Raw genomic sequence first — 26049 nt, forward strand, 5'->3', positions numbered from 1 at the left:
TCTGCTGCTTTTTAAAAAATCAGGTAGTGATTTGCCCATAAGTTGATATTTGTGCCCGGGGTTTTGAATCCTCGTTTGTGCATTTCTGCACCCAACACTCTGTCAAGGTTGGGAGCCCCTGGGGGAGTTGTTTTTGAGTGACAGCTCCCCCCCTCAAAGAAAAACCCCTCCTGTTTCTTGGGGTTGGAAAGCCATGGAAATAGTTCCTAGTTAGGCTCCCATATTGGCAGAAGGAAGCTTGCAACCCTACTCCCTATCCCACTTCCCCCATGCAAACTGTGTTAGCAGAAAAAGGGTTGCTGTTGGGGAGCATCCCATGCTTGACACAACAGTAAATGTACTGAAGTCATTGGGGCTGCTCTCATGTAAATCTGCATGATGCTTACACCCCCCCCCCCCATTTTTTCCAAGGAAGTGAGGTAATATGAAAGAGGCTGAAGGGGCCACAGTACTCGGCACAGGGATTGTGGAGCTGTCAAAAAGGAGAGGAACTTCAGATACATGCTTATGCACGTGTGTGAAAGAAAAAAAAAGTGGCACAACAATCTGAATGATCAGCCATGGGACAAATGTACAGTGAAGCCAGTTCAGGATGGGATGTTTGATCAAAAGGTGTAATTAGCGGCATGGCCAGGTCACACCAAGCCCGTAGTCTGAGCGCAGCCCATGATACCTTTCTGGATTGCTTAGTTAGGACAGGTGGAAGGTTGTGCTAGAGAAGTATTATCTTCCTTGATGGCCTTTGTATTACAGGGTGTCACAGGTTTCCGTTTTAAATCACATTCTTGCTAGGTTGTCATCTAACCCATCTGTGGCAGTGGATGTTCTGAATAGGTGCCTGGAGTTGATAAGGGGCGGTGATTAACATGTGGAATTCACTGCCACAGGGAGGTTGCTTGTTCTCTGCTCTCCGTGAGACTCTGCCTTTTGTCTTTCTTTCTTCTACGCTCCCTCAAGGTTGTCCTGGCAGGGAGTGGACTTGTTTAATGTTACATGGTTTCCCTGCTCTTTGGTCTAATAAGAGCCTCTAAAGCTTAGGAGCTGCTGTTTTCGCCTTATTTACTGCGGCTGTTATCTGTGGTGTGGTAGCGAAGGATTTATGGCCTTGGCCTACAGCAGGCAAAATCATTTCCTCCCCCACACCTTATGAAGATACTTGTGTGTGGACAGTTGTCTTTTCCCTTCAGTGTGGATAGTCATAAGATAAGAAACTTAAACAGCTTAAACAGCCCATTAAATGGCGGGCAAGCGGCCTAGAGATGACGTTGATGAATTTGGCGTTTCACCAAAGAGCAAACAGTTGAAAATTAAAGACTTTTTTGGACCAAAGACAAAGCAAGCTGGGCACTCTGTGGAGTATAATATCAAGACAGCTAACCGTTTTACCCCACTTGAGGAACATTTAGACCTACCAGAGGAAGTGGAGTGTAGTTGCTCGCCTCGGCCGGTTGGGAGGGCAGCAGCTGTGGATGATTCTGGGGCGTGGCAGTTGCCCAGCAAGAATTTGACTGAGGGGGACTGTGTTGCATCAGCAGGCAGCAATCTGCTTGACCTAATTGCAAGAACTGTTGATTGCATTTTTCAAGGTATGGAGGAGATTTCGAACCAACTTAAATCTCTTACAGCAGCGATAGTAGGACTGTCCCTCTCAGAGAATAGTAATCAACATATGCCAATCAGATCATTAACTTTGAAAAATTTTAGCAGTCCACGGAGGCCTGGGCAGCTTACACCCCAGAGAGAGAAAGGTGAGAACTATCAGCAATTGATTCTCCAGCCATGTAAGATCTGCTTGATGGTATGTAAGTACAGGGGATCATATCCATACTGGGGAAATAAATTCATGGCTAAGAGTCGGCTTAGCGAACTTTTGAGGATTAATCCAGCTACAATTGACCTTATATCAATAGAGCCGCTCAATCATCAGAGCCAAGCAAAGAAAGTTTTACTCTCTTTTTCTTCCCCTAACGTCCCCACTTTACTTCTCAGACAAAAAATGAAACTGAGCACAAAAGGGGTTTTTCCGGTACGTGTATTCCAAGACAATGTTGTTCGGGTCCTATATCCTATGAGGCCTTGTGTCAACACTTGCTCTAATAATAGACGTGGAACGCAGAATTTTGCTACTCCCCCAAAGGCAGATCAGAGGAATCTATCCTCTGTTGGTCTACCAGCTTCTGTAAGCAAGTTGGGAGTGATTCCCATGATATGAGGACGGAGTCCGAGGGTGTTTCTTCAGGTCAAACTATGGAGGGCATTACTTCGCTGGCTTGTCAGATGGGAGATGGAAATGGCTGGCTAGAGAGCACTGAGGAAAAAACGCTGCTGCAAGATTTTGCATACCTGCCAGCGGGGGATCAAACAGCTATACTTTCCAGACTGGGCGGGGTTTATAAGAGATTGGAAGAAGTTTACCAAGCCCGTCTGGAGAAGGAGGCATCAGTGGACAAATCGGTAGCAAGGGTTGATAGCCTAGGGGAGTTTAACCAGGGAACTGGGGCCGCAGGAGTGAACCCCTCCTTGCCCACATACGCAGCCCAAATTTCAGGGAGGACAAATGAAGTGAGCCCCACCGCGGAAAAGGACTGCCATTATGGATTTTGCCCCCATTTGTCAGATAATCCTGAGGTCACCAAGCAAAAGGTCAAAGAAGGACTGAAGAATCAGAGCAACAATGGATGTGTATTCCAGGATGCCAATGGGGTCCTGGATGCAATAGAGACAGATTGACTGACCCCTAGCCAACAGAAGGAGGGTTTGACATTCCATTCTCTCTCTGTAATATCATGGAACATCATGGGATGGGCTGCTAGATCTAGGGAACCAGATGCCAAGAACCTCTTGAAGAAATATGATGTTATACTCCTCCAGGAGACTTGGTCCTTAGAGTCTATGACTCTGGACGGATATAACATATATGAAGCCCAGGCTGAGCCGTCAGTGAGAGGTAGAGCCAAGGGAGGTTTGGGAATACTAATATCAACAGCTCTGAGAGTCCAAGTCATCCAACCACCTTTCTATACCAGAATGGCAATGGCTCTGATCCTCAAATTTAAAAAAATTGATTGTTTGTTTTTGAATGTCTATATTCCCCCCACTAAAATCAAGGCCCACACAGAGCTTGCCTGGAGAGATTTGGAGAATTATATGGAGGAGTTATTTAGGACACACCCGACAGCGTATGTTATAGTGGGAGGTGATTTTAATGCTAGATTGGGAAAAGATGATAAGTCTTTAAATAGGGGATACGATGTCTGTTTTCAGTTCGCCGAGTTGCCCAATTTGCCCCATGAAAGAATATCTAAAGATATGAAGTGCAATTATGCTGGTCGTCTATTAGATCGCACGGCTAGGGCCCTAGACCTAAAAATTTTAAATGGTTCCCACACTAATGATAAGGGGCTGGATAAGGACCAATAAACTGAAGCTCTGTCCAAACAAGATTAATAGATGGCTTGGCTGGCCATAGAAGTAGTATTTGGTTCATTCTGGATGAGGCTGTACTCTGTTTTAAGAGCTAGATTTGTGGTTTTCTGATGCAGTTAGACCTTAATTATGGACACCCACATGCTGTCTGCCATTCAGAACACCTTTTGCCAGTGTCAGTATGCCACCTTTTTTGGGCAACCATAGTCTTGCAACAATTATCCCCACTTTAGTAGCATCCGATCAATGCTGATTCAGAAAATCAGCCTATCATCACAGTCTATATCTTATTTCAAAGGGCTATGAAAGCACAGCCCTAATTTCTACCTGCTCACAATAGTTGGATTTGGGCTCAATGTATAGGACCTGTGACCATCATTTGATCATTCAAAGCAAAGTGTTATAATTCATCTTGCACCTAAGACAAGTGAGCGTTTGTTTTGTTTTTGTTTCGTCATAGTTCTATGAGGCTTGAAATGGGTTATTTAGATGAGAGTAACATGCAAAAGTGAATAAGTTTGTTTACTGGCTAACCGAAGGGGTCGTTTTGTAGAAAAATAGGTGGTGGAGCTCATCCAGGGATTGTTATGCATCTGCACCTACTGTTTAGTGGGCATGGTGGGAAGGAGGAGGAGGAACACTCAGAAAGGTTCAGGAACTGTGCTCCTGTGAGCTCCTACTGAATCTGAGGCCTGGCTAACCGTATCAGGGTTTTCAGAATTTTAAAGTACAAATGAAATGGATTGTGATAGAGATAGAATATGGTGCACAAGGGTGTTTGAAAAAACAATTTAGTCTCTCTCATTAAGGATGATCATGCATAAGTGACTTATGGCTTAACTTTGCTCAGTCTCTTTCTATGTGTTTAGTCGTCCTTTACTCAAATTTTAAAAATGGTTCATTCTACTCCCTCTTTGGAGGGACTGAATAGAATTAAGATTGCATATGGAGATTTTCATATATCAGTCATGAGTCTGAAGACAGAGTATGCTGACAATGATTGTGGGACTGATTTGATCTCCATTGTTGAAGACTTCCCTCATTTTCATGAGCTTTGTTAGTGCCCGCTACCTATTCGGCGTCTAAATTATTTTTAAAGCACATAATAGCTATCATTTTACTTTTAGAGGCAGTCTTGGTATTAATGGTTTAAGGTAAATTGTCAAGGAAACCAATGCTAGGTATTCTTTCTTTCTTCATGTTCATAGGCACTTAAGTGGCAAGGACCTTCATAGTCATTGCTGTTCCTTGTTGTAAATGAAATCAGATGTTTCCCTTCTGAACTATGTTGGCCAACCCTCAGCATGTGTGCCACAAATAGCACAGGCATCAGGGGTATGTTGTATTCCTAGATAAGAACAGGCCTGTGGGCTTCGCTGTGGCAGAGAGTCCAACTTGCACATCCCATGCTGTGATGCTTCTTGCTCTGGGCTTAATAAAATAGGAGTAAATCCATCCTAAAGCAAAGGGGAGTAAGCTGCATACATATACATTAGAGTTGCACTGTCTTGGAACTTCAGGCAACTTTTTGTAAACTTGCCAAGAAGGTTTGATCATTGCTGCTGTAGTACCTTTTGTACGTCTCTAAGGGACTCTTCCTTTTTGTTTCTTTTTGATAAAACATCCCTAATTTGTTTTAGGTATAATCCTTAATACCTTAATTGAAGGCTATACAGAAGGAATTCCACATTTACCTGAGTCTGTCATCCAGATATTCCTGCCAGATATAGTAAGCAAGCATTATTCTTTTTAAATGCAGTATGTAGACATTGGTGATAAAGCTCCCTCTGTTGGATTTTTTCTCTATCAGAAGCTTTGCCCCCATTTTTATTGTACCTAAATGACATGGTGATGATACCAATTGATTATAGGAAGGAAGCCCTGTTCTTTTCTTGCACAAATCACTGATCAACACAGAACAGGTAACTAGAAGAACACCAAGCGGATCAGCATAAACTGAACTGACCATCATACAGTGCTGTATCATATTCAGTGTGGACAGTAACATGTGCTCATACTTAAATTTAACATTGCAGTAACATAGTAGAATGAATTGCCTTACCATGGTTCTCTATTTAGATTTTATCACTTTCCAGGCTTTGTGTAACTGATAGATGTTCAATTATATGTGAAGTGACTATTAAGGCATCAGTACTCATCTAGGGGTCTAGGTCTCCTCTCCCTTCTTCCCTGGAAATTGTGTTAAATCCATTAATGTACAAAGAAACGTGCATTCATCAGGTATAGTGATGGAGGCCAGGGTGCATATTACAGCTTTTACTGCATATAAGATGTTGCAGTCCTGTTCTTAAGAACTGCCAGGCAGATTGGGAATCACGGTCACGGTTAATAGCAGCGAATTGCCAGCTCTTGATGGGTGGGTAGTCACTCTTTTCAGTGGCTGCCCCCTGGGGGAGAAGGTAGAAAAACAGAGGGAGGGAATTAGAGTGACTTTGCACACTTGAGCAGGTTCATGCCGCTGGATCAGTGGCAAGCATTGGCAGGGCTCCACTCTGGGGAGGCTCACAACAACATCACAGTCTCATTTTTACCAATTGGTGTTGCTATAGCCAGTGGTGCTCAGAGGGAGAGCAGAGAAAGGAGGGGTTGTGGAGGAGGGGGAGAAGAGAATGCAGGAGACTGGGCTAAATGAAAGAGAAAAAAAGTATTTTGTAAGTAAGTCAAGTTCAGGCTATAACTGTTAGTAAGATGCTGTTAATTGTACAGAAGTACCAGAATTGAAGTTTCAGTGTGTGATTAAGAAGTTGGCTTACAAATTCTCAGCATAACCTTAATTTTTTCAAGGTTCTTTGGGTGTAGAATGGCCTATAATAATGATTTTGACTAATACGATTTTTGACATGCAACTTCAGTGCTTAACCTTAGAACAACTCCAGAGCATTTCATGTGTATTCAGCTGTAAAGAATGATGATTTAAAGGGATAATATAAGAAAAAGGTCGTTTTAGAATGAACCTTTAACAAATTGCATAAAGGAAACTTATTATTCCACAAGTAGAAGGCTGTGCAGCTTTTCTGATTATTTTTTCTGCTTGATTCAAAGTTGTCGAGACATGATAGGGAAAAGAAACAAAAAATGAAATAGAAAACTGCAAGCAGTGAATATTCTTGTGATGGTTATGATTTTGTTGCTGCTAAAAATACTCAGCAATAATGTGGTTATTCATCTTCTTTCTTCTTTTGGGTGAAGAATTCGCTCTAACAAGAAAATGCTTTTGTTGGTTGGAGGACTGCCTCCTGGACCTGACCGGCTACCCAGCAATTTGGTTCAGTATTACGATGATGAAAAGAAGACATGGAAAATACTGACAAGTAAGCAGTTTATTCTACGTTGAATTACCTTGATGAATTTTAAAACATGGTTAATCAAATTAGACACTTTATTGATCTGCTTCCCTGCAGAGATTTGTTTATATATTACAAGGGATTCACAACTGAAAAATGAATTGAGATTGCAGAAGATAGTAAATTTACAATGGAATAGGCCTAAATTAAAACTGGCTTAAAATCATTTCAATAAGTTTTCAAAGCAAACTTGCAAAGTTTTCTTAAATACTCCCCTTTCCTTTATATATCCTTCCATTATGCTATTAATGCTATGCATATTACATGCTGTGGACACAACCAAGCAGAATCAAGCATTGTTAAGCTACATTGATTTCAGTAAGAGAGCTAAACTTGTGCTTAAATCACTGCCATCAAAACTAGGGGGGACTTAGAAACGCTCACCTTTGGTCAGAGTATGTCCAGTGAATATTTCACTTTAGTGTTCATGGAATTTGTATTCTATACCATTTTAGTTCCTTCTTTTTAGCTTTCATTTTGATGTCTACACTAATAAAGAGAGTTTCTTCTGTAGTCCCCTAGAGCTCTTGCTGACACAAGCAGGTATCAGTGACTTAATGTCAGCTTTGTTAAAATGTGTTGGCAGGCTTTCTAGCCAGGTTTTATGCCTTCTTTCTTAAAGGGCAGCTATGTTTTACAAAAAGCATTTAGTCTGGAGATTTGAGCTTTGGAAAGTATTTTATATTGGTTACAATTTCCAATCTAACTTGGTCATGGAATCACATAATAGTTTTGTGTGTGTGTTTTCCAGTGCAGTAGGCTGTGTATGTACTGGTCCCCTTGTGGCAGACTAGCTGCATTGGTCAATAAAACTAAATTTTTAACTGTCAGAATTGCCTAAAGCAGTTCAGATAAAATTATAAATGAGCAGTTTTGATCCATAAATCAAAGCCATAGTTTAAAAAGCTAGACAACTGCTGAAACTTGGATTTACTAACAGAAATGTTATTTCTCTGGCAGCCTGATCCAAGGGGGGCACTTTAGCTGCTATAGTGCAAAAAAAAAAAGGTCACATGTAGAAGAACTACACTGGTGTAATAGGGTAACCAGGGGAAAAGCCCACAGGAAAAAAGTTAACAGAACCCCCCCCCCCCCCCGCCAGTCATAAATGATCACAGGAAAAAAGCCCAAACGTAAAAATGCCCACATGGAAGAATGCCCACACAGAAAAAAGACCATACGGAAAAAGCCCACAGAGAAAAAAGCGCACATGGAAAGAAGCCCACATGGGAAAATATCATGTAAAGCTCCATAGATAATTTATAATTATGGATAACCATTCACCTCCATTTATGAGAATGAACAGGTATATTTTATGTTATTTTAGAATTAAAATCTGTCATATTCACATGCAACAATTTGTGCTGTGATTTTATCAAGTGATTTTATCAAGCTATGTTATTAGAATATTTGATGGACTGCAGAAGGACCTGGCTTGCCACAAACTAACACTGGCTAATGCACAGGCAGTTTGCTGAGAGGTGAAAAAGAGGAAATATGAAGCACTACATGACATGGTTGCCACTTCTGTGCAGCAATTTGAACATGGTCAGCTTGTGGGAGTAGGCAGCTGCCTGGGGTGCCACCTCACCTATGGGGTGCCGCTGGGTACCCCCTCCCCCACCCTGCCGCTCTTGGCTTCCTAAGTTACAGTCTCGGGAAGCTAAGAGCGGTGGGACGGTGCATCAGCGTGGACTCTCCTCTAAACCTGGCTTCCATTGCAAAGGAAGCCGGGCTTGTAGGAGAACAGCCCCTGCCCAGCTGCTCTCATTCTGAAGGTGAGAGCCGCTGGATGGGGCGCATTCTTTTATAAGCTCAGCTTCCCTGGCAAGGAAAGCCAGGCTTGGAGGACAACGCCTGCACAGTGCGCTTTTGGAGGCACTCCTGAGAAGGACAGTCTTGAAGTGCCTCCAAAAGCACACTTCGCAGGTGTGGCTCGCCTGCAGCCCCACTCTCAGCCTTCTTGGGCAGACCAAAAAAGGCTAAGAGTGGGGGCTGCAGGCAAGCCATGCCTGTGCAGTGCACTCTTGGAGGCGCTCTGAGACAGCTCTAAGAAGGGCAGACTTGGAGTGCCTCCAAGAGCACAGGCACAGCTTGCCAGTGAGCTGTGCCTCTAAGAGTGCACTGTGCAGGCATGGCATGGCCGGAGACTGGCCTGCCCTCCCCTGATGCACAGCCACACCTGTGCTCCCCATGGGTGCGGCAGCAGGGCAGGAGTGGGTGGGCGGCGTGGGGTAGTTGCTGGCCTGGGGTGACCGAGGCCCTAACACTGGACCTGAATATGAGCAGGTAGAAGATAAACTTAATTCGTTAAGGAGCCTGACTAATTTGCGATGAAGAATTATATCTGAATTGTTGTTATTGTCATTGTTGTTCTTAAATAATTGTAACTGAGAAAGAAATGCCCTCTCTTTGGCCTAGGCTTATACAATAGAGTGATTAACAGACATTCTCGCATTTTTACATATTACTGTTTTATTGCTTTTTCATACTCATGCTATCCAGATCAAAGGTTTGCTCAGTTTGTTAATTTTGCTATTCTGTCATTGGATCTTAATTTTTTTACCATTTTGCATTCTAAACCACTGCCTACCAGCTATATGTAGCTCTGCTCATTGTACCTGATTCCTCGTCTGATGAAGTGTGCTTGGAGCACGCGAAAGCTTACATTCCAAATAAAACATTGTTGGTCTTAAAGATGCACTTGACTCCTACTTTGTTCTGTAGCTTTTACTATTAGGGCTGGTAGTCTTTTATAGTAGTCATTAGGTGTAGCATGATGTATTTGTTAAAATACAAGTAAAGGAAAATTGAGCTAGGAAATCAACTTATTTTAATGTTATCTTATGGTTTTGTTATCTTATTGTATTAATTTTAGTAACAAAATAAGTAAATAATATTATTTGAAAAATTTTAAGCCATATGGTTGATCAAAAGCTGTGAATACTAGACAGTACTTTAGAAATTACTTCATACCAACATCAAAAAGGTTGACAAATTGTAAATTAATAAAGTATTAATATAAAGTATTTTAAAATATTTTGATATAGAGTTTAATTTTGGTTATTGTTTTTCCTTCTTAATAAAGTTCATTGATAATAAAATGGTCACTTTTATTTCCTGTGTTTTCCGTTCTAAACCTTTACTCTCAAGAGCATTAAAGCCTTCTTCATACAGGTCATTTCTGTATAGTAATGAGTTAATATACTAATAGCATAGCAAAATTATTTAATTATACTTGATAAAATCACAACACAAATTGTTGCGTGTGAATATGACATACTTTAATCCTAAAATAACAAAATATAGGTAATACTTGTTCATTCTCATAAATGGAGATGAATAGTTATCCACAATTATAAATATCTATGATTCTTTAAAAGCCAGTTTGGTGTAGTGGTTAAGTGCGTGGACTCTTATCTGAGAGAATCGGATTTTATTCCCCATTCCTCCACTTGCAGCTGCTGGAATGACCTTGGGTCAGCCATAGCTCTCGCAGAGTTGTCCCTAAAAGGGCAGCTTCTGTGAGAGCTCTCTCTACATTTTTCCATGTGGGCTTCTTTCTGTGTGGGCTTTTTTCTACATGGGCATTTTTCCATGTGGGCTTTTTTCCTTTGCGCATTTATGACCATGGGGTTTCTTCTGTGAGTTTTTTTCCTGTGGGCTTTTTTCATGGAGCCGTGTAATATTACTGATTTTCCTGCAGCACCAACATGAACATTGTAGTGATTCATTTCATCATCTGTTACCCAGTGACACTGTCCCAGATATTTTTACAAACTGTTATATTGTCTTCTGTATTTAAAACTTTTCCATAAGCCAATATTTTGACTACAAAATATATCTAAGTTAAAGATGCGTTCAATGTAGCTGGAACACTTCTTGGATGTTGTTTATTGCCAAATATATGGGTATTAGCAATTGATTGCAGCGAAAAGATTCCCTGAGCACTAGTATGCTGGATATCAGGAGAAGATATTGTATGTAGCAACTAGAAGAAGAAATGAGCCATAGAATACAAAGTCTACTGTGTTATACAAGAGGCACAATGCCAGTTGCTTTTTATCTGTAAACAGAAAGCATGATACAGTATATATAGAATAGCAGACAACTTTTTTTTTTTTTTTTTATATGAATATATTTATTGTTTTAGTCATTTACATTGAGCTTATCCTTTTTCTCATACAGAGTATACATCTGAATCTCTATCTCCCTTTACAAAGTATTCTTGCTCGGTCCTTTTAGTTTAAATGTTCTTATATCAGTCCATATTGAGGTCTTCTTGCTTCCAAGTAGTACCGTCGTTCTTTAGTCTTCTCCTTCTAGGCCTTATTAAGTCCATTTTCTCTTTCACCTTCATATTCTTGTCACTTCCGAGCTTTTCCTGCCCTGACGATAGGGATGAGAATGTTTTAATACATAGGATTTGATTTCCTATCACATTCATCAATCTATTTTTCTCTTCCCTAATCCCTCCCTCCCTCCCTTGCGTGCTCAACTTTCTAGCCAGGGGCACAAATTAAGAAGCTTCCACCGAATGTCCCGCCGTTGACCTTCTAGTGACCACTTTAAATATGGATACCATTTCTCCTTTATCCTTTTTGTTTTTGACCCCCATTGTTCATCACGATTAAGCATAGCTATAATGTCCGACTGAACATATTCAAATAAATAATTATGCCAGTTTTGCTCCGTCCATTTGGTTTTATCCTTCCAGCCAAAGGCTATTACAGCCTTGCCAGCTAGCACCATTGCTTTGAATAGATCCAGCCCTTCTTTATTGATTCCGTATTTATTTAATATGCTCCCGAACATTAAATCTAGATCTATCGTTGGTCTTATAGCAAAAAAGTTATGGATATGCTCTATTACCTTTTCCCAAAAGGGTTTAACTTCTGAGCATTCCCACCACATGTGGGAATACCATCCTTTTTTCTTTCCACAGTGCCAACAGTTAGAATTCAAACCCTGGAACATATTGGCTAATGTTGCTGGTGTTCTGTACCATTTTGTGAGGAACTTTAACTCCAGTTCTCTAAATTTATGCATTTTGAGCTGATGTATACCTTTCTTGAGACTGTCAAATACATTATCAGCTAAGTTGGTTTCAGAGCTCCATTTTTTTTTAACTAAATTTTTTATCTCCTCCTTATCCGTCGTCATTTTCCTATATATCCTTCCTACTGTCCCTTTCTTTGTTTTTATCATCCCTTTTAACAACTCCTCCATTGGTTCTCCTTCAGTCACCAGTCTGTCTTCTATTGTCTTCCTAATTCTGTTATATAATCCTGTTATTTTCAGCCAATATTTCCTACCTATTTCATCGTATAGCGTTTGTAATGGTTTGAGTGTCTGCCCAACTAACATATCTTGTAGCTTGTTATACCCTTTTTTACTGAGTAATCTCCACCATCCTTTATCGTCATTCTTTTCATCCAAGGCCTCTAATGGGGTTTGTTTAGATGTTCCCTTTAACCATTTTAATTGCCATTTTCTCCAAATCATTAGTGCTGTTTTCCTCGGTCCTGTTTCTAATATGTTAACTTTGATCTTGCGTCCAGTGAAAACCCCTAAATTCCCTATTCCATTATTTGCCTCATTCTCTACTCTTACCCACTTCCTCTCCCTTTCCTCTCCTATTTCCATTAATGCTTTTAATTGAAATGACTCATAGTAACTCCTCAGATCTGGGGCCCCCCAACCCATGTTTGTATTATGCGCATATATGAAATGCCTTGAAACTCTACTTTTTTTGCTACCGAATATCCATTCTTTTATTTTCGCGTTCCAACTATCGAGTTTTTGTTTTTTAATTTCTAAAGGTATCGTTTGGAATAAGTACAATAGTTTCGAAGTCCAAAACATTTTCGCTGTATTAATCTTGGTTGTTATGTTTGACATCTTCTTGCCCCATCTCTTCATATCTTTTACTATCGTACTCCATATTCTGTTATAATACTTTTCTACCAACTTTTTAACATTTTTGACTAAGTCTATTCCTAAATATCTGATTTTCTTGACCCCTAGTCCTATCCCCGTTCGTTCATGAATCTCTTTCCTTTCCTCTTTTTTTACATTAATGTACATTATTTCTGATTTTGCCATATTGATTTTTAGTCCTGAGTTTGATTCAAAGTCCTCTAATATAATCTGTATCTCCTTTACTGCTTCTTTTGGATTAACCATGACTATAATCAGATCGTCTGCAAACAAGTTCAACTTAATTTCTTCCTTGCCTAAATGACATCCTTCAATTCTCCCCGAGTTTCTAAGACGTTGGGCTAACTGTTCCATTGCCATTATGAAGAAAAAGGGGGAGATCGGGCATCCCTGCCTAACTCCCCTCTGGATTGCAAATTGTGCTGTGTGTTCTCCATTAAGTCTAACTACAGCTGTACCTTCTCTATATATCTCCTTAAATGCCCTTATTGTTGATTGACTTATCCCATATTTATCCATAACTGTCCACAAAAAATTATGTGACAATGTATCAAAGGCTTTATAAACATCTAGCTTCAATAACGCCAATTTCCCGGACTTGTTATGGCTCAAGACATTTATTATGTTTCGGATTGGATGTGCAATGTTCCTACCTTCTACAAAACCATATTGGTCTTCTTTTATAACTTTTTGTATAATATTTTTAAGCCTATTGGCCATTACTTTGGCAAAAATTTTATAATCCTGATTCAATAGGCTAATTGGTCTGTATGATCCTACTTCTTGAGGATCCTTTTGGGGTTTTAAAATCACTGTGATTTCTGCCTTTCTCCATGTGTCTGGAGCTATGCCCCCTTTAAGTATATTATTAAATACTTCTTGCAATTCTGGTACTAATATTTCTCTCATTTCCTTATAAAATTCTGCTGAGAATCCATCCAGTCCAGGAGATTTTCCTACCTTTAAACTATCTATCACTCTTTCAATCTCTTGTCTTGTTATATTGTCCTCTAATCCTCTCTGCTCTGTATCTGTCAACCTTACTCCTATCTCTTCTTGAAAATCCTTCACTCCTTTTTCTCCATATAAGTCTTTATAAAAAGTCTCAAATGCTGCTTTTATTTCCTCTGAATTCTGTGTTAGCTTTTTATCCACTCTGATACTTCTCACACTTTGCCTTTGTTTCTTATTTTTTAGAAAATTTGCTAGTCTCTTAGCTGAGTTAAGAGTATTTCTCTGGTATTCATTTTTTACCATGACCTGTTTCCTCCATAATGCCATAGAGTCTAGATCATCTAGTTTTTTCTGTAAATCCCTAATTAACTTGTGTCTAATGGGGCAAAACTTCTGAACTTGGTCTTTTTGCAGTTTACCTAATTCTTGAAGCCTGCCTTCTCTGTCTGCATACCATTTTTTCTTTATCTCCTTTTCTTTCATAATACATTGTCCTCTGATCACCGCCTTAGCTGCGTCCCATAAGATATTTGTTCCCACTGTACCTCTATTCTCTTGAAAGAATAGCTTCGTTTGTTCCATAATATGTTTTTTATCCTTATCCTTAACCATAACCATATTATTGTATCTCCATATTCTTTTGGTTTGCTTATATGTTGTTTTAAATTCTACACTTATCGGGGCATGGTCCGATATCCATATTGGGTGGGTAATAACTTTTTTAATTTCCCAGTTGCATGTTCTATTAATTAATACATAATCTAAACATGAAGTCGTTTTATATCTCCCTGAGAAGTATGTGGGTTCAGGTACCAATTTAAGAGCTTTATATACTTCAATAAAGTTCCATTGTCTCCAATTTATTATTTTATCCTTATTAACATCCTTATTAAAGTCACCCGCTAATATCACCTCCCCTTCAATAAATTTACTAGCTTTTTTTAGAACTTTTAATAAAAAGGTTTTCTGTCCTGTATTTGGAGCATATATATTTATCAATGATGTTAACCTATTTTCAATCAAACACTTAACCATGACAAATCTCCCTTCAGCATCTCTTATCACCTCTATTGTTCTTATATCATACCTTTTATGAGTTAGGATTGCTACCCCCCTTGCTTTATTTGATCCCCGTGCCTCTGCCAAAATTTCCCAATTTGGGTCACTAATCAAGGGTCTTTTATCTCTTTTAGATTTATGAGTTTCCTGGAGCCAAACTATGTCTATATTTTGTTGTTTAAGGAATCTAGAGAGCTTGTATCTCTTTAAGTCTTATCCCAAGCCATTGACATTCAGTGTCAGCATCCTTAATGTTTTATCCATATTTAGATCGAAAACTACCATTCTTTTGTACCCCTGGCTGAATACTTAGTTTACTTTTGTACCCCTTCCCATTCCCAAATACCTCTTCCCTCCCCTTCCCCATCTCTCCCCCCCCTTTGTGTAGAGCCATAGACTGAGGATGATCACTCATCCCTTCTCTACACCTTGAGCAAGCGCACTCCCCCCCCTCCCGGGTTATGTTACTACTTATTTAACCATTTTGTTTTTATTTGGATACTTCCCTTAATATGTCTCAGTCTCGAGACAGTCTTATCCTTTTCTCCGATCGAGTGGATGCTCCTTCCCCTGGGTCCTGCTCCTGTGACTGGGGTTGGTGAGGTTCCTCCATAAGCATTGGATCACTGCTCCTCTCATCTGCTCCCAATGTCTTTAATAGCTCCCGTGCCTCTTCAGGGTGCCGTGCACAAAGTCTTCTTCCATCCTGGTAGATAACTAAAGACGCTGGATATGCCCAGCTAAATTTAATGCCGCTTTGATTAAGTTTCTGTGCATAGGGTTTCATTTGAGACCTTTGGTGTAATGTTTCTTTACAAAAGTCTTCTTTCACATAAACTTTTCTGCCTTTAAAAGTTAAGTCTTTGGCTTTTTTAAGTGTTTTGAGGACTCTTTGCTGCAGTTTCTCTCTTGCTAGTTTCATTATGACTGGGCGGGGCGCCCCGCCCTGCCTTCTTGTTTGAAGTCTGTGAGCACGTTCTACTTCTTCTAGTTGTATCTCCATGCCCTGGTCTAATAACAAATCCACCAGTGTTTGCTCTAAATCGCAAGACTTAACTTCTTCTGAAATGCCAAAGAAGATAACATTCTTCCTCCTGCTTCGGTCTGAAAGTTCTGTGGATTGTTTTTTCAAAAGGTCAATTTCCCCTTTATTTTGCAGTGAAAGAGCCTTTGCCTCTGTCGCAATACCAGCGACTGTCTTAAGTTCTGCGCCTAAGCTCTGCATCTGTGTTGTTAAATCAGCCAACGTTGCATGTACTTTAGCTTGAGAATCAAGCATTAGAGTTTGGAACTGTGCTAATTGCTCTGAGAGGCTTTTCACAGTGACCGCCATGTTATCTCAGCTTCCTCAGCCTCCCCTCCTTTTCTTTGATATTATTGCTTATTTAAGCTTACTTATCTTTAAGCCACTTATCTTTTCACTCTGCTCCTCCTTATGTTAGACGTCTCGCAGCCAGTTTCGATGACTCCCGCTTTTAATTACGTTCTTTTACAGCTTGTATCTTTGTTTTCTTAGGGAGAGTGGGGACGAGGCGTCCGAGTCCTAGCGCGTGCGCATTGCTCTCGAATAGCAGACAACTGATAGATCTTTTTAAAATCATCTGACATACAGGAAAAATGTCAGTCCAAAAAAACAGCCTACAAAACAGTTCCTGAAATTGATTGTGCAATAAACTTCTTTAGCAAATGAAAGAGAACTCACTTTGGAAGTAAGTTTGTGAGAATGCTCACTTGTGCGCCATTATCAGTTTTATCAAATACATGTCCACTGCTCTAAGGACGCTGCTATTAATTTACTAGTACCAGGTAATAAAGAAAAAAATGTTCGATTCCTGAAGAGTCAGACTTGACTGTGCAACTGAACAACAGCAACAACAATTGCTGTGGGTTAGTTTGCTAAACATTGTCATTTGAAACATCGTTACATGTTCAGAATATCTAGGGCAGGGGTGTCAAACTCATTTGTTATAAAGGCCAGATCTGACATAAATGGGACTTTGTCAGGCTGGTCACGTGTGTCATAAAATGTAATGCCAGGTAGCAGAGATATAAACTTTATAAAGGACACAGACAAAACACAATTAAAGACTAAGTTTTTTACTTAAAAGTACAAACATGCTTAAAACAGTAAAACTCTTGTGATACTTAGTTTATGTAAGTCTTTGACATCTGACACCTCCCAAACCTTCCCCCTCCCACTCATGATACCTGCTTAAAATGGAAAGATGGTGGAATTGTGGGAGTTGGCAATGCAATTTTTAAAATAAAACATGAAGAGAAAGCACATGGCTCATAGTAGAAACTTAAAAAATAAACTAAAAACTATAAAAAGCTCTGAGCCTAGGAAAACATGAAATGGCAAGCTTCTCTCCCCCACCCCCAGGTCTACTCAGAGTGGCAGTGGCTCTCCATGTAATGTTTCCCTTTGGCTGTGGGTTCCCAGCTTAGAATACTCACTTAGGCACCCAGTCTCAGGTCCATTCAGCAGAGACAAGCTGGCTCAATATATCAGCTGTTTATTCAAAAGGGGATAACCCACACAACTAACAACCACAGCTGAGATACAAAACTGGAAACTGAAACAAGAGGTTCACCCAATATAGGATCAAATTAAATCACACAGGTATCAACGGGGGGAAGCAGACTGTTCCATTATATGTATACATATTTACAATAAATATACCACATTCCAGGGTCTGTTTTTTAAACAGGATGGTTTGAGATGAGAGGCCCACTGAAGATAGAGGGAGCCAAGAATGCCAGTTGACTTGCATGGGGAACCATTGAAATACATTGCAGCACAAAAAATGTTGCAAAGAAAATGCGGAATGGATTTTCCATTAAGGTCTCTGGGCCCAGAAAGACTACTCTGGGAATGGAAAATCCATTCCACATTTTCTTTGCAACCTTTATTGTTCTGCAATGTATTTTTTGTAGTGCAATGTATTTTATACTTTACAGGAGGAGAAGCCCATGAAGACCAGCTGGGTAATTCAGCAGCCCTGTCCTAAACTCCCTGCACTCAGCAGCTGGTCAAGCTCGGAAGGGTAAAGACAGGGAGGGGATGGGGAGAAGAGAGCCATGGGCCAGATTAAAGCCCTGGACAATCCAGTTCTGGCCCCCAGGCTGTAAGTTTGACACCCCTGATCTAGGATGTTCTCATTATAATGTTCAAAATGAGTTCCTTACATTTATCCAGGAAGTCTGTGGTCTAGCAAAAGGATTGTTACATGGCCAGAATCTCCTGTCAGTCCCAAACCTCAAGCTGCATGAACAGTTTTGTCTTGCAACAGCTTAACTGTATGCAGACATCAAAAGTTGTATGTAACATATTCCAGTAGAAGAGGGAGCAGGATTTTTCTTACAATTCCCCCTCCTTGTGTTCATGAGTCCCCACAGACATTAACAGCAAGTCCCATGTGTGCACAAGAGTACATGTGCAAGCTGTTTCCTGCTGCTCTGAATGTTACACCTTTCCTGCTCATTTAGAAGAGGACTTGCTGCAGACCTTTAGGGGAATGCATGTATATTGCCTATGGAGTCAGCAGATGCAATCCTGCTCAACTGTGCATACCTCAGGGTTTTTTTTAATGTCTACTAAGCACTACAACATTCCTGGCAATGAAAGCAGGACTTTTTTGTAGAAAAAGACAAGCAGGAACTCATTTGCATATTAGGCCATACCCTCTGATGCCAAGCCATCCAGAACTGCGTTCCTGTGTGTTCTTGCTCAAAAAACCCCCTAAACGAGCATTTTTACAGGTCACTCCTATGTTAAAACTGTAATACTGGCTTGTATCCAGCCATGAACCTCCAGAGACTTAAGGGCACCCCCGTCTTTAGAAGGAGATGGTGGTTTATGATAGTTCCCTCCTCTCACTTCAGATCCATACTTTACTGCCTGTGCTGCCCACTGTCGTACAAGAGCAAAATTGGAGGGTGGGATTTGTTTGGTTTAGCAAGAAGGCGAAAGCTCTGCTCATGAGGGCCACTCTGCAAGCAGATCTTCTTGAATATAAACTGAAGGATGAGATCCTAAGCTTGTTTCTGCTTACGTAGTGCCCTTTTCTATTGCAGGGGCGTAAATTCACTGTGGAGTGCATTCCTCCAGCATTAGAAGCTTCCACTCAAGCAAGAGCTTTCAATAAACAGAAAAGTGCATAGTATCAGAGGAACATGGTCCATAGCAAAGGACTGCCTTTGCATTGTAGAAAGAGGTGTGCTATCAGAAGGCAACCTTGGGACCCAAGCTAGTGTTTCTTTTACTCAAACATAAACACCTCAGTCAACAGCCACAATTCAGAAAGCGCCGGGCTTTTACTGTTTTAGATCTTAATATTTGGCGATCCTTGAGAGAGACAGAGGAAGAGTATTAAGCTTTGCTTCTGAGAGCCAGTTTGGTGTAGTGGTTAAGTGTGTGGACTCTTATCTGGGAGAACCAGGTTTGATTCCCCACTCCTTCACTTGCAGCTGCTGGAATGGCCTTGGGTTAGCCATAGCTCTGGCAGAGCTTGTTCTTGAAAGGGCAGCTGCTGTGAGAGCCCTCTCAGCCCCACCCACCTCATAGGGTGTCTGTTGTGGGGGGAGACGATATAGGAGATTGTAAGCTGCTCTGAGTCTCTGGTTCAGAGAAGGGTGGGGTATAAATCTGCAGTCTTCTTCTTCTTCTCTTTGCCCCAAAGTCCTTTCTGTTCCCTTTGCCCCAAAGTCCTTTCTGTTTTCTACTCTAATTATTACTTGGAAGGTACAATTTTACACTAATATCTACCTAGCTAACTAATGAATATTGATTAATAACTTAAAGCTGTGCTCTACCACCTACTGCTCTGACAGGTTGCTGGATAGCCTTGAGGCCTTATGCTACCACTACGTGGTTGGAGGTTAAGAGATCTGGAATCTGCTTTGTGCATTAGCATATTATTCTTATATCTTGTGGAGAAAAAGATTCTCACTCTAACAGTTAGATGAAATACATGTTTTTCTAGCAGAGATGAATTCCTATACGTGGAAAAGGAATATGTGATAAAATCGTGTTGCTTCTTGTGTTGTTCTGGCAAAATCCTGGTGGCCCTCTACCATTGAGAGTCATCCTTCCCTTAGGGCTGCCAAGTTCTCACCAGGGGTGGGGGATCTCCCAGTTTGGCAGAGAGGAGGCTGCCAGGGGGAACCCCACCCCTTGAAGAGTCCTGCCACCATGCAGGGTGCAATGATGTCACCCAGAAGTGACGTATTGTGCTGGGCACATCACTTGGGGATGCTCATGGAAATTGTGGAAAACTCCATGGTTTCACACGGGGATGCTCTAGAAACTTTGGGGAAAACATAGAGCATCCCTGGGCGAAACCATAGAGTTTCCTAGAGCATCTCCGCACGACGTGCCTGATGTGATACATCACTTCCGGGTGATGTCATCATGCTGCATGCATACGAAAAAAGTCCCCCACCAGCAGCTGGTGGGGACTTGGCAACCCTAAATTACCACCCTACATGCGGTGCTTTTCAGCAACTGCAGTCATTAACAGTTCACTCTGTCCTCACTGCCAGGTTGCAGGTTGCAATGACCCTCCTCTGCCCACACAAAATGTGCCCTGTGGATGGAGGGGTGAATAGGGAAAAGGGCTGAGGGTTCACTTCTAATCTCAGAGATTGACTGAGTGGGAGAGGACCTAGAAAATATTTGCAGAAGAGAATCAAAGTGAAGGAACATCTCCTTCCATATATCTCTGTGTGCTAGCTATTGTCATCAGGCAGCCATTTGTTGGCAATGCCATCACTTAGGGTAGCCCATCTGGCATTGACCATATCCCAGGCCTTTTCCATCATAGCTCCGGCTCTGTACAATGGGCTCCCTAAAGAGATGAGAGGGGCTATGTCCTTGGAGGTCTTCAGGAAGTGCTGCAAGGCCTGCCCACACTTGAGGGGGTTTGAAAAGCAAGCATCTTTTCAAGCAGGAAGGGATTGAGGGATTGTTATTTTATCTTTCATTTTAGCTGAAGATATTTTAATTATTAATGTAAATTTCCTTGAACTAGGAGAAAAAACAGGATATAAATGTTGTAATAAACAAATAAATAAGGGCTGAGAATCCTGCTGATTTTTCCCATAAATGCCCTGTTTGTCCATCCCCACACTGGAGATCCATCCATTGTCACTGTCAACGAATTGCTGGATAGATTTAAGTTGAGTAATATGAACAGAAAGAGCCCCGTGGCGCAGAGTGGTAAAGCTGCAGTACTGCAGTCAGAGCCCTCTGTTCACGACCTGAGTTCGATCCCAATGGAAGCTGGTTCAGGTTGACTCAGCCTTCCATTCTTCCGAGGTTGGTAAAATGAGTACCCAGCTTGCTGGGGGGGAAGTGTAGATGACTGGGGAAGGTAATGGCAAACCACTCTGTAAAACGTCTGCCGTGAAAACGTTGTGAAAGCAACATCACCCCAGAGTCGAAAACAACTGGTGCTTGCACAGGGGACTACCTTTACCTTTTTAATATGAACATATTTGAGAGGAAAGAATATGCATCCTGGAAGGACTCATTTTTGGTTTTTTTAGTACTACTGGTTACAATACAAAGCAAATTCTCAATCTCTCTCTCTCTCTTTCTCTCTCTCTCTCTTTATATTAAGGTTAAACATGCCTTACAGCAGATGAAGACATCAGTTCTGAATTCATGCCAATGCATATAGACAGAGGATTTGGCCCAAATATATATGATTGCACAGTTTGTCCATGGACAAGGCATGTTTAACCTTAATTTTAATTACATTATTATTTCTCCTCATTAAGCCACTGATGTAATACAGTGGATTCTACCAATTGTGTTGTTATGAGTTGTGTTGTTTAGCTGACACTTTCATTACATGCTGACATACTAAAAGCTTATCTCAGGTCAAGAACAGACATCATTGAAAAAATATTTGCAAAAATAAGATTGTCATATATTGCTAATGGACTACATTCATCCATCAGAGATTTAGGACCAACCCTTATATTATCTTTGTAGTTGTCAAAAACAAATGATAATGCCAAAAAAAATGTTACCTTTGGGACACATATTCTAGAGCAACTTGGAGTCATTTTGATTGTAGAGGCATTTTGAAGCCTCCATGCCTTCTGGAAAACATTTGCAGGTTTGGGTTCCTTGGCATGAAATATATCAAATGGAACCACAGACCCTTGGACCCTCAATCAAATTGTGTATCAGAGAAGCATCTGATACAGAGGAAGATACTTCCTCATAGCAGGGCTTTTTTGTAGAAAATGTCCAGCAGAAACTAATTTGCATATTAGGCTACACCCCAACATCGCCATTGTTTCACATAGGTCGTTTTTGTAGAAAAAGGCCAGCAGGAACTTATTTCTCTATTAGGCCACACCTCCTGACACCAAGCCAGCCAGAATTGCGTTCCTGCTCAAAAAAAGCCCTGCCTCATACCCTTTTCAGCAATATCAAGCTGTACCAGCTGATTTAATATACAGGAAAATTATTCACAGTACTGATATCCACAAGAACTAGGGTTACCAGCTACTCAGAGGAAAAGAGTCCTTTCCTTTTAGTAGAAGTTTAATGAAATGTTATTTACCAAATAGTGTTACTTACATCTGGGGGTGGGGGGGGGGGCGTGTTGAGCAGGAATTAACAGAAACACAGTTCTGGCTGGCTTGGTGTCAGGGGGTGTGGCCCAATATGCAAATGAGTTTCTGCTGGGCTTTTTCTACAAAAAGGCCTGTGCAAAACAATTGTGACATCAGGGGGTGCAGCCTAATATGCAAATGAGTTGCTGCTGGGCTTTTTCTACCCAAAAAGCCCTGCTTGCACCCATGCCATGAAAAGCTTCAGATCTGTCCATGCCTACACAATTAGGCCTCTGTTAACTCTGGGTCATTTTAGTCAGGTCAGAATTAAGATAAGAGTTGATGGTGTATTGTGTATGTTAGATACAGGAAAAATGCTCTTTTGCTGACTCATGCTTTATTTCCACTCCCTTGGCCTATGCAAAATATGTTTCAAATATTTGTGTCATAGAGCTCATATACAATAATTTTGAACAATGATGGTTCCAGGTGGTTCAGGATAGCAACAGAAGCCTTTCATTGTGATTACCAAGTACAGCATTATAAAAGTCCCCATAATTGTACTTTAAATAGAGTTTGATACCTGTTTTATGCTGGAATTGGTGCACAGCAAACAAATGAAACTAGTGAGTGCTATGCTTTAATTATGGTAAAACATATTGTATAGCTATGGTTTTCTGTAATACTAAAATTGCTTCGATAAAAAATTATTGGACTGAATTTTACTAACAGATAAGCAGGAAAAAGAGAGCTTTGCTTCAATTGTTTGAAGTTAGCTAAAATAATTGTAATGTCTAAAAGAAAGAATCTATAGTTTTTTTCATATTCAGAGTTGCATAGCACTTCCCCCCAAAATTCCTACTACTAAGGCAATGATGTATTACTTTTACTTTCATTATATGTTTTTAATCAGAGCGAGACTTCACACTAGACAAAGCGATGCTTTATGCATGGTCTCACTTGTTTTTGCTAAAATCTTTTGACATGATTAATTTTACTTTAATGCTTTTGTCTTGTAGTATTGGTTAAGATGATAGGGATAAACCATGGCTAAAAGACTTGCTTTTCTATCCCAGTGTCCCTGAGCATTTAATAAAAACACTTAGATGTGAGGATAAATCCAGTTGGAATTAAATTTGTTGCTGTCCAAATGTAAGGCTGCATATTGTTAAAAAGAAAGTATCATTACTGGGTGTTAGTTTTACTGCTTATATAATAATGTACATTATATAATAATGTAGTTAACTGTCAATGTCATTAATGGAGACTGAATTTTGTACCTAACCCTATCCAAATTTACTTGGAAATAGATAGGACTGAATTCACAGGAACTGTCTTTCAAGAAACTGTCTGTGGGATTGCTACCTTAGTGGTTGCTTTGTTTTAAAAAATGGTGTATTGTCCATTGTGCTGTGGATTTACTTCCCTAAGCATTTGAGTGTGACTGTGTATTTGCATGTTAAAAATTAGAAGGCATATTCCATATTAAACTGCAGCATTGTTTCATATACAATGCTGAGAATTAAATGATTCCCTACAATAGGAAAGCACATTACTGAAAGCTAGATCATAGTTTGATGGACACTAAGCATGCTGCACATGTTTCTAAAAATAGAAACCTACAGCCTGACCCTTATGCATGTTTACACAGAAGTAAGCCTCATTAATTTTGATGGACTTCCTCCCAAATAAATGCACATAGGATTACTGCCAGGCAGGGTGACCTTCTGATCTCAGCTCTACAGGCAGACACTATACCAGGGCTAACACCAGCATGATGTAATCACAGTCCCATCCTCAGTTGACAGCAGCCAAAATTAGTTGTTGAAACAGAAAACTGTTGTGGCAAAAATTTTCTCTTTCAAAGTACCCTGTCTGTTCTGCCACTTTCAATCGTATCATTGTGCACCTTTGATGCCCCCACATTAACCATGTATTGCAGTCAGCAGTTAACCCATGTTGACAGTTGAATAATCCTGTGATGTCACATAGCCTTTTTTGCATATCACACACAATGCATAACTAGTTAGTCAGAGAGAGACTGTATTATCTCCTCACTCACAAGCCTTTATAGGTCTAAGGACAGGCTTCCTATTCACAGAATCCTGAGGGGTCTCAGCAGAAGGGGTGGAGTTCCTGTGCAGAAACAGTGTCTTCCTGAATAGCTTCCAAGAATACTACACAAAGGGCTTTTTTTGAGCAGGAATGCACAGGAACACAGTTCCGGCTGGCTTGGCATCAGGGGGTGTGGCCTAATATGCAAATGAGGTCCTGCTAGCTTTTTCAACATAAAAACCCTTTGTTTAACAATGATGATGTCAGAGGGTGTGGCCTAATATGCAAATGAGTTCCTGCTGGCCTTTTTCCAAAAAAAGCCCTGACTGCACCCAACACATTTATGTTGATGTCTAGGGAGCCAATATTGCAAAGGGAAGAATGGAAACCACAACAGAAAGCAGATATGATGTGAGCCATCTGGTACCTTCGCTGGCAAGGTAATACTGGGGTAAGCAGGTGATAGTGGTTTGAGTCCAGTCTGGATTGATTTAAATCAGGAGCTAAAAGGTTGACAAGGGAATAATGGTATGGGGTGAGTTCACATTTTTTTAAAAAGTGTTGAAGAGATACCTCTGCTGATGTTTGTAACTTGTGCGAGAGGGCAGACTAACAATCAAAACAGAACTACAGTGCTTTGTGGGGATCTTCTTGGAGCATTTTGATCACTTTGAAATATAGAAATACTGTGAAATAATATAGTTCTTGCCTACCCCACTCAGTTGTGGGTAGATTATAGAATATTTGGTAGTGAGGAGATAAAAAGAGAAAATGCCTAAAATACAGACCATAAAAAAAACAAAGTTGGATTTCAGTCCTCAATGTTTCGTCCTTCCTTCCTCCTTTCCCCATTTCTTTTTGTTCATCTAACATGAGAGTTTAAAGTCTTCATGGTAGATTCCTTTAAGTAAAAGAGCTCAGTATAATATTTTCATTTTTCTAAAGAATGAATTTGTAAACCGCTCTTTTCTTTGCCTTCTTGTAGTTTTTGTGTCAAGTAGATGCTTTCTGCCGCCTCATGTAGACTTTACCTTTCCTGTTCCTAAACATGAAACTGAGCCAGTGAATCACTGAGGGGTCTTTTCATAGTTAGCATCCAGTGACTTGTCTTGATAAGTTATAGAATAATAGGAGCAAAATTTGGTGTTTAAGGAAATGGGGTAAATTTAATCTCTTGATAACTCCCCCATTATAACGCTCAGAGACTAGCAGTTTACATTTATCTATTTACACAGAATCTGTACACAATTTGGACACCCAATTTGATTTGGTAAACAATTATTCTCAATGGCCCAGTACATTTTCCGCATCTCACTTTATTTAGTAAGCAGTTGCAAGCACCAGGGCTTCAGCTTCAGTGTTGTGTTGAGGTTGGTTTCAGCCCTGCACTGAAAAGCTTGAGCAAGCATTGGCACAGTACTAAAGCAACAGCCTCAACTGTATGTGCTAGACAGCTTTAATGAAGACTGGCTATCTGTAGAACTAATGACTCTTTTAGCTCATACAACTGCTGCGGTAATATAAGCAATATTTACTTCATCGCTTTTTAAGTTCTTTACTGTGATTTTCTAGAATGTCTTATGGTTACTTTTACCAGATACAAGAGAGAAAATACATGTAGTATTCAGATGAGGAGGTTACAACAATAAATAACTGGTTTATTAGAAGATGGAGCTTG

The 26049-nt window shown here is 40.4% G+C and overlaps 1 protein-coding gene across 1 annotated transcript in view; it reads left to right on the plus strand.

The window, feature by feature from the left end:
- The window catches only part of KLHL14 (kelch like family member 14), a 123284-nt gene that overhangs the window by 27817 nt on the left and 69418 nt on the right, over positions 1–26049 (plus strand). Inside the window, exon 3 of the mRNA XM_060243843.1 lies at positions 6637–6758. Within this exon, the coding sequence (XP_060099826.1) occupies positions 6637–6758 (122 nt within the window). The remainder of the gene's footprint in view (positions 1–6636; positions 6759–26049) is intronic.

The sequence above is a fragment of the Heteronotia binoei genome, chromosome 7 (genome assembly GCF_032191835.1).
Source record: "Heteronotia binoei isolate CCM8104 ecotype False Entrance Well chromosome 7, APGP_CSIRO_Hbin_v1, whole genome shotgun sequence".
Taxonomy (NCBI): Eukaryota; Metazoa; Chordata; class Lepidosauria; order Squamata; family Gekkonidae; genus Heteronotia; species Heteronotia binoei.